The 8,661-nt window shown below is 44.6% G+C and overlaps 1 protein-coding gene across 1 annotated transcript; it reads left to right on the top strand.

The window, feature by feature from the left end:
* The first annotated feature begins 3,492 nt into the window (after positions 1 to 3,492).
* On the top strand, positions 3,493 to 7,406 carry LOC147905718 (uncharacterized). The gene is made up of 6 exons (XM_087374278.1): positions 3,493 to 4,075; positions 4,351 to 4,901; positions 5,052 to 5,235; positions 5,355 to 5,419; positions 5,508 to 5,721; positions 5,953 to 7,406. Exons 1-6 carry the CDS (start codon positions 3,944 to 3,946, stop codon positions 6,304 to 6,306), a joined length of 1,500 nt encoding a protein of 499 aa, XP_087230404.1. The 5' UTR covers positions 3,493 to 3,943; the 3' UTR covers positions 6,307 to 7,406.
* Positions 7,407 to 8,661: the final 1,255 nt, after the last annotated feature.

Here is an 8,661-nt window from a genome sequence, read left to right as displayed (position 1 = left end):
TTACTCTCACATCTTGCCTCTTACTCTTACATCTCTTCCTATCAACGTCTATTCACGGCTCCTATGCTCCCTCAAGCTCCCTACAACCTATATGCTCCTAAGCTCCCTCAATCTCCCTACAACCTTCTTTGACGCTCTATGCTCATACGCTCCCTACAACCTCAGTTTTGTGACTCTATGCTCTACAACCTTCTCTCACGCTCTCTACACCCTTCTCCCTCAAGTTCCTAACAACCTTCTCTCACAATTCTCTCTCTATGCTCTCAAGCTCCCTCATAACCATCTCTCATGACTCTCTGTTCATCCACCCTCAATGCTCTCAAGCTCCCTTAGGACCGTCTCTCATGACTCCCTCAAGCTCTCTATGCTCTCAAGCTCCCTCATGCCTCATGACTCTCTACACTCTTAAACTCCCTCACGACCTTCTCTCATGATAGACTCTCTCTCTGTGTTGATGACCATATCCCACTTGGAATGCTGCTCAAGCTCCTCTACTATTTGGGCTCGTCACGAACTACTCGTCAACTTTGAAAGCTTGGCTTTGAGCGGTTGAAACTCCGATGTCATCCGGTTGAGAACCTTAGTCAACTTTGAAAGCCCTCTGCGAAATTTGGGTGGATCACCTATATGAAGCTATGTTACATGGAAAGGTTATAGTTATATCTATCATGGTCTCTATGTTGTTTTTAGAACCAAGCAAGGTCCTCTTAGTGAGGTGTTTTTGGCTGAGATTTAAAACACATAGTCTTCTTATCATGTAGTTGGGTTTTGGGCCTATAATTTTGGACCACCTCTAACATAGCTCACTGGTGAGCTATGTTAGAGGGCGATGGAAAAATATGTTTAAGATCAACATCTGGCATACCTCAGTGGCAATATATGTGGAATGGGAATGGAAAAAGGTATCCATTCTAAAACATTTGACCCCCTCTTGCATAGCTCGCCGATGAGCTATGCAGGAGGACAATAGAAAAATGTATCTACTATAAAAATGTTGACCCCCCTCTGGGATAGCTCATTAGGGAGGTATGTTATAGGAGATGGAAAAATATCTCTACTATAGAATTTGTTTAAGGAGTAGAAAGTTTTAAATAGTGAAGAATGTTTGAATAAGCTACACATTCAGTTGTGGGGAAGAGAAGTTCAAACTTATTCATTTGTATTATCTTCTTGTGAGCATGTTAATAGGGAGAGATGGAAAGAGAGGGAGAGGAGGGTAAGGAAAAAGAGAGAGGTTACTAATTAATTTAAAGCTTTTTTTTTCTAGTCTATATGGACTTTCTCATGCTTTGATCAAACTGGTCTTACTAAGAATACTAAGAAATGACATCATGCTCAAGAAGGTCATCAATCCTAGCCGACAATTCCATCTACTACTCTCTGGAGAGGCAGGTACTGGAAAAACATTCACGCTCATGTTGTTAGTTCAAGCACTGCTCTGCTTCTACTCGCACAAAGACACATCTAATGTTGACTTGCCCGGGTTAATCTTGCTCCCTTACATTGGAAGAGCCACTCACGCAATTGGTGGAATGACTATACATGGAGCGCTTCACCTTCCATTGCTTTCATCGACCTACACATCGCTTTCAGGGGAAAAACTACAGTAGCTTTCAGAAGCATCCAAAGAGGTGCAACTACTAGTTATTGACGAGATATCCTTGGTTGGCCGCAACACCTTTGCTGTCGTAGACTCTCGCATGAGAGAAATCAAGCACAACCACGACCAGCCTTTTGGTGGAGTTGATGTTCTGCTATGTGAAGACTTCTACCAAGTAAGCCCAACCAAGGATTCATGGATTTTCCATGACAAAGCCACCTCGTCAATCATGCTAGGGTCCTTTTGGCGAAGCATGCTCCTTTACTAGGAGTTGCGAAAGCCGATGCGCCACCAAGACAAACGCTTCCTCACATTGCTCAACAAGATCAGGATAGGATGCCAATTGGATGCCAACCTCGAGATCTTTAACAATGAACACATGAAAAACCCACCAGAAAAGCACATAATTCCTCACCTTTTCTACACAAACGCTACCAAGGACATCCATAACGACTCAAACAATACCTCACGTGCTGCTCGCAAAAGACATAAGGCACAAGACTTGCAGTAAATCCATCAGAGTGCCATCAGACCCGCGACAGACAGGTGGGCTTCTTGCAGAATTACGCCTGAAAAGGGGGATGATTATAGACATTTGTTTCGGGAACTTGGATGTCGCAGATGGGATTGTTAATGGTGCAGATGGGGTGTTCATGGACAGCAACACTGACGCCAAGCTATATGTCATTTGGATGCTCTTCAATGACCCATGCTCTGGATTGAGATCACATTCAGAGAACCGACATGTTTACAAGGATGACACTCCGAGACATTGGACACCCATCCTGCAAGTCGTCCGCGAGTTCCAGGTTGGAAAGAACCACTTCAACACGATATTATGAAAACAATTCCCCCTGTAGCCTGCAATAGCAAGAACAGTGCACCGATCACAAGGACTTACAATGCAGTAAATCGCTTTCGACCCAAAAGGAATACATGCCCACTGACTGGTTTACACTGCACTATTGCGCATCCGTGAGCCCTCAAACCTTTCCTTCTCTCAAGGCTGGAGCACAGACACATCAAAGTTGACTCTTCGGTTAAACAAGAAATTTTCAGACTGAGGGACACCCGCCACTGCCGCTGGTGGCCATTCGAAAGGGATGACATCTCCAACGTGAAGAATACAAGTTCGCTACTTCTGACACTCAACATGAGATCCCTCCTTCATTATGCACATGACATTTCAAGCTCGGGGATCTTAGAGAGGACAGCTATCCTATGCCCGCTGCATGTATATAGCAACATTACCTCCGCTTTTAGGTATCTACAGACACGATGGTGTGGGCATTGCTACAGACTAGTTCTGCATCTTATCCAAGAGAGTCACATCGAGATTGACAAGTGCCAGATCCAACTCACAATGTTCGAAATCAATGAAAAAGAAATAGTCGGAATACTCAACACATACAAATCACCCAAAACAAAACAAGAGTCTCTACTACGAATGATGCACAACCTCATGCAACTTGTTCCACCATCTACAACTACATATGCACTCGGTGATTTCAACATTGACATGAACCACTCCTCCGTGCAAATGGCACGGCGGCTGCAAGACGTTGTCATGCTCCACCACCACCACACGTACCTGATCAACAAAGGGCCAACAACAATCTACGGGTGGGGAAATGACGGGAGCTGGTGCAATAACAATGCATTTGACACACTCACAACAAGAAGGACATTCGCATATTGGTGTGACCGGAGGGTATTCCATAGAAGGAAGGACAGTCCATAGAAGGAAAGGCATTCGCATATTGGTGTGACCACATGGTAGTGAACAGAGAGACATCGGGTTGGAACTTGAAAAGTGAAATGAATCAAAGGGGGATAATATATAAAAATGAGTGGTGCTCGTTTTACTCAAATCTAAAGGCGTTTCAAGCTCCTCGAAATGCCGGCCATGGCGCAAATCTATATTGGCTTTTGAAGCTTCGTCGACCTCGCAAATCTATATTGGCTTTTGAAGCACAATCTCGTAATGCCGGCCATCGCGTAAATCTATATTGGCTTTTGAAGCTATGGCGTTTACAGCTTCGTCGACCTCGCAAATCTATGGCTTTCGAAGCACAGCTCCTCGCCACATCTCTCCGGCCGAGTTCTGGCTATGACCATTGAAGCTGCTTCCTGTAAAATCTATGGTTTAATTTGAAGCTCCTCGCACATCTGTGTATGGCGGTAGCCTTACGCTTCGTGCAAGTCTGTGGAGCTCTGGCTATGGCGTTCAATAAGCTTCCTCGCAAATCTGTGGATCTGTAGCTATGAACGTCGGCAAGCTCCACGGCGCACAGCTTCTCCCCAAATCTCTGCAGCTTCAACGATAACACGGCCTTCTCCTCCATGGCCGGATCTGGCAGCAGTAGCCGACTCTCCTGCACCCTCGCCTGCCTTCCCTCCGGCCAGCATCGCTTCCTCACCTCCTTGTTTCTCATCTTTTTCGCCTCTTCCGCTATTTACTTCACCTCTCACAAGGTCTGTTCTCCTCCTTTTTCCTTCTTCTTTTCTCCTCCTCACTGTTTTTCATCGTTTTGCTTTGCGTCGGCCTGCCTAGAATCGATGAAAATCGCTTGGAAGTAAAGCCCGAATCGGTGGAAAAGAATCCACCTCGAATAGCGGCTGATCAAAACGTAACCGCAGAATTAGGATCTGACGTTGAATCGATGAAAGACCAGCTAGACTCGATGTAAATCAGCTAGGATCTGACGTTGAATCGATGAAAAACCGCGTAATGTCTGCCATTGATGCAGCTGCACGCGGACGTTCTCGTCTACAAGGTGGGAGGCAACCTTCGGCCGAGCACCAAAGATTTCTGGGTGAAGCTCACCACAGCTCCCCACGTCTTCCGGTGCGCATACACCAGCTGCAATTCCGAACGCAACACTTCTCCTCGTCGACAGAACTTATCTCAATCAAGCTCCACTCCTTCCTGCCCCAGCTTCTTCCACTGGATTTACCAAGACCTCGCGCCATGGACGGCCAAAGGCATCACGAAAGCTCTCCTCCAACGCGCCAAGCAATATTCCTCTTTCCGGGTGATCATCGTCAATGGTCGCCTCTTCCTCGAGCCTTACCGCCCTTGCTACCAGACCAGGGCTCTGTTCACAGTTTGGGGGCTCCTTCAGCTCTTGGAATTCTACCCGGACTCTGTACCAGACGTCGATCTAATGTTCACTTGCGAGGATTTTCCCACCATCTCCAGGAAAAGTTTCACTAAACGAATTCCGCCTCCAGTGTTTAGATACTGCAGCACTGTCGAGTTCTTCGACATTCCGTTTCCGGACTGGTCCTTTTGGGGATGGTAAAGATTCCTAGTATGCCTTGCATCGATTCTTCGGCATGAGATTGTGAAAGACTCCAGGAAAGATCGCCGATGGGAGGGATGTTGTGAAGCTCACCTTAGACGAGTTAAGGTACTTGCGCACTGATAAGCTTCGATCGCGGATTCCAGGCCAGAGGTCAACTTGGGAGGCTGGGAAGCTGAGCTATCGAGGATTCTGAACTTCACAAAACACACATCTTGGGAGGAGAGGCGACCAACTGCGCACTGGAAAGGGAATCCTCATGTAGCAAATCTTCGGCTGGATCTGTTGAAATGCAACTCGCCTGCATGGAATGCTGAGATCTTCGCGCAGGTTTGTAGCAATTGGCATTCGCGTACTCAAGAATAGCTCCCTGCCGCTTGAGGCACTGCAAATCGCAATGCACTAATTCATCAAATGTCGTGCTCTTTCCGTTCATGTCACATATGCAGGATTGGTTTGCCGAGAATCGCAACGGATTCATTCGGTCCAAGTTGTCAGATCAATGCAATTACAGGTGAGAGCTGCGCGCATTTCCGTATCTCATAATTAATCTCTTAGCTGGAATCGTTCTGTTTGAATCGACTCTTTGTGCGATTCAACAGATACAAAATATACGCCGAGGGAAGTGCGTGGTCAGTCAGTTTGAAATACATACTGGCCTGCGGTTCGCCGGTTCTATCCATCTCTCCAACATACCACGATTTCTTCGGGCGGGGACTTGTGCCTCTTGTTTCTTCTTGGCCCGTGCGAAACGTAGAGAAGATGTGCGAGTCGATCAAATTCGCTGTGGATTGGGGAAATGCTCACCAAGAAGAGGTACGTGTCCCTCTCTCTATCGATGAATCGCGTTTGATGCAGCTTTGCTCATAGAGACAGACAGGGCTGTGGCTATGTGCATTCGGAAAAAACCACCTATCCGCCATAGCTGCTGCCATTGATCTTCTTTTCTGCTTCTTTCCTGCCTTATACCAGCCAATATTCTGCGGATTCCTTATTGGGGCTGCCGGAGCTCAATATCTATAGAAAATGGGCTGGGTATTTGTGCAGGCGAAGGCGATGGGAAGAGCCGGGCAAGAGTACATTGCTGAGGACGTGAGCATGAAGAATGTATACAACTACATGCTGCAGCTGCTAAGGCAATATGCGAAGCTGCAGAGGTTCAAGCCGGTGGTTCCAGAGAAGGCAGCCGAGGTGTGCAGCGAGTCTCTTCGATGCCTAGCGGAGGACAAGGAGAAGGCAGCTATGGAGCAGTCCATGGTGAAGGAGGCAAGCAGGGAACTTCCATGCAGGCTGAATGAGCAAGATTCAGATACTCTTCAGAGGCTGAAGGAGAGGCAGACCACTGGCGTGAAGCTATTGAGAGCCTGGGAAGAGGAGTCGTGGGCTGCTGCTCCAAATTAACCAACAAAGTTTCTCTTAATCAAAGTGTGTTTGGTTAAGTGTGCCCAAACAGACAGACACACACACGCACACACACACAAAATTGTTCAGGAGGTCGCCGAAGATTATAAATGCAAAAATACCAATGTATGAAGAAGATTGCACAGTCCATAGACTTGAGACCATACAAGATGACAATTTCAGGGATCGCAAATTGCCAAGGTATGGCCGGCCACAGACATGCCGAAACACACACGCACAACACTTTGTTCAGGAGTTCTCAGAAGGTTATAAATAAGAAGCAATGCTAAAATACCATGTTATGAAGAAGATTGCAGAATCCATACACTTGGAGACCATACAGAAATAAGATTGCAAACTGCTAAGGTATGGCTGGCCACAGAGATGTAGAAACACACACAGACCACGTTTATAGATGTGAAGGTATGAAGGAAAACGAAGGTGACAAAGCGTCCCAAAATTGGACGATCAGAGGCAGTTCATGCGGAGGTCACTAAGGGGCTGCTGCACATTAAGCGGATGTACACAACAAAGACTAGGAAAAGGCTTGGCATGCCCAAGGAATGCACAAAAATAGGAATTATGGTGCAAATGCCGCCTAAAATTGAAATTGAGAAACCTTTTAAAAATGTATAATCAGAGGCAGTTCATACGAAGGTCAGTCATGGACTGCTGCAAATTAAGGGCATACACAACAGCAAAGTATGTAGGAAAAGCCAAGGAATGCAGGAAATTAGTCCTGAGCTAAGGTGCCAAAGCGGCATGCAAATTGCCAGGGAATGAAGCAATGGCAAGGACTCTCAAGAACAGCAAGATGGGCAGTGTAGCTGACGAGTAAGAATGCGAAAGAAGGTTCAAAATGCCTTTTAAGGAATGCAGAATGCTAAGGACTTGGCATAAATTGTCAAGAATGCATGGCTGCAAAGGCAGTCGAGTTACTTTTTGAAAAGAAAAAAGGCAGTGGAGTTACGAATGCCAAATAGGGTCGGAGATGAGAGGTGAGCAATGCCAAGAAAAGGCCACATGCAGGAAATGTAACTGATAAGGATTTGAATTCTTTGGGTACCCCACATGTTAAATGTTATGCGCTCGTCTCTGTGTGTGTTGGTCACAAGGTGTCCCTTGCAACCAAGCAATCTTTCGTGTGAAATTGCAGGACTCGTTTTGAACTCTATTGTATTGCCCTTCTCAAGAACTCCCGTGTTCAACTAGTCATTTTGGGTATGAAAGATTAGAGGCTGCAACTTTTAAGTCCTATCATATCTTTTTTAAAGAGCTCTTAACGGAATTTCGATACCCTCCCAAATCTTTGCCATTGGTTTGGTATTAGCTCCTTAGAAAATTAGAGTCCCACAAGTGGTGTGTTTTGGGTTAAGATTTCTTCTTATCATTCAAAATTAGGGAAAACATTTCTAGAAAATGTTTAAATTCACTTTAGAAACATCATTCAAGAGTTTGGAAGAGAAGTTCCAAAATTGTCAAATGAATTTTGTGTATGAATGTGCGTAAGTAACGTATGTGGAATGTGGATTATATAAAGTAATACATTAATAGACTTACATCTTGTAGATTATGTTCATAATTGTTATGTAGATGTAGAATATACTTTATCATACTATTTCCTAGAGTCTAATATCATATATATGACATTTAGATTCTATGCCATGTGATTATATTTAGAGTCCATGTGGCTACTAAATTTCTTGAATTTCCCTCTACCCCATATTATATCATCTAGGCCGTGTGTGATTATATTTTATGGTCATGTTCAACATCATTTTATAGTTGTTGAATATAACCTTTTTGTTAGCTCATGGAGTTGAGTTTTTAAGGGAATCTCTATATCCTCTTATCAATACTACATGGTAGTTAATATAGTGATATTTAGAGTACTTTTTTCATACTGCTTACATCGATTTTGTAGAGATGAAACAACATAGATTTTGTAGAGACAAAACAACATAGATCCTAAATTGGAGGAGTAAAGACAAAACAAAAATGCAATTACAGCAAGAAAATCTACAATACTCCATAAGAACATCCTCAAATGGGATGTCAGCCACATAGTTGAGCTTCTAGGCATAATTGTGACCTCCTTGTTTGAACTCCATAGCTTGCTTTGGAAAATAGCTATAGCGACTTATCTCTTCACGTCCACTAGGTGAAAATTAGCCTTTGCTCACTTGCATCATCTCCATAGGTAGGTGTTAACTCTGTGTCAACATGGAGTCAAGTAGCACATAATGTGTGTGTAGAGTAGTAGCAAACGTCTACTTGTACTTAAATAAGGTTAGGAATAATCTCTCTTATGAATCCTACATGCGATACCTACATGCACATCCTACATGGGATTCC

The sequence above is a fragment of the Dipteris shenzhenensis genome, chromosome 1 (genome assembly GCF_047967505.1).
Source record: "Dipteris shenzhenensis isolate YYH24624 ecotype China chromosome 1, Dip_SZ_1.0, whole genome shotgun sequence".
In the NCBI taxonomy this organism is placed as follows: domain Eukaryota; kingdom Viridiplantae; phylum Streptophyta; class Polypodiopsida; order Gleicheniales; family Dipteridaceae; genus Dipteris; species Dipteris shenzhenensis.
Note: the sequence above shows the minus strand (reverse complement) of the source record. Positions and strands in the feature narration are given on the sequence as shown.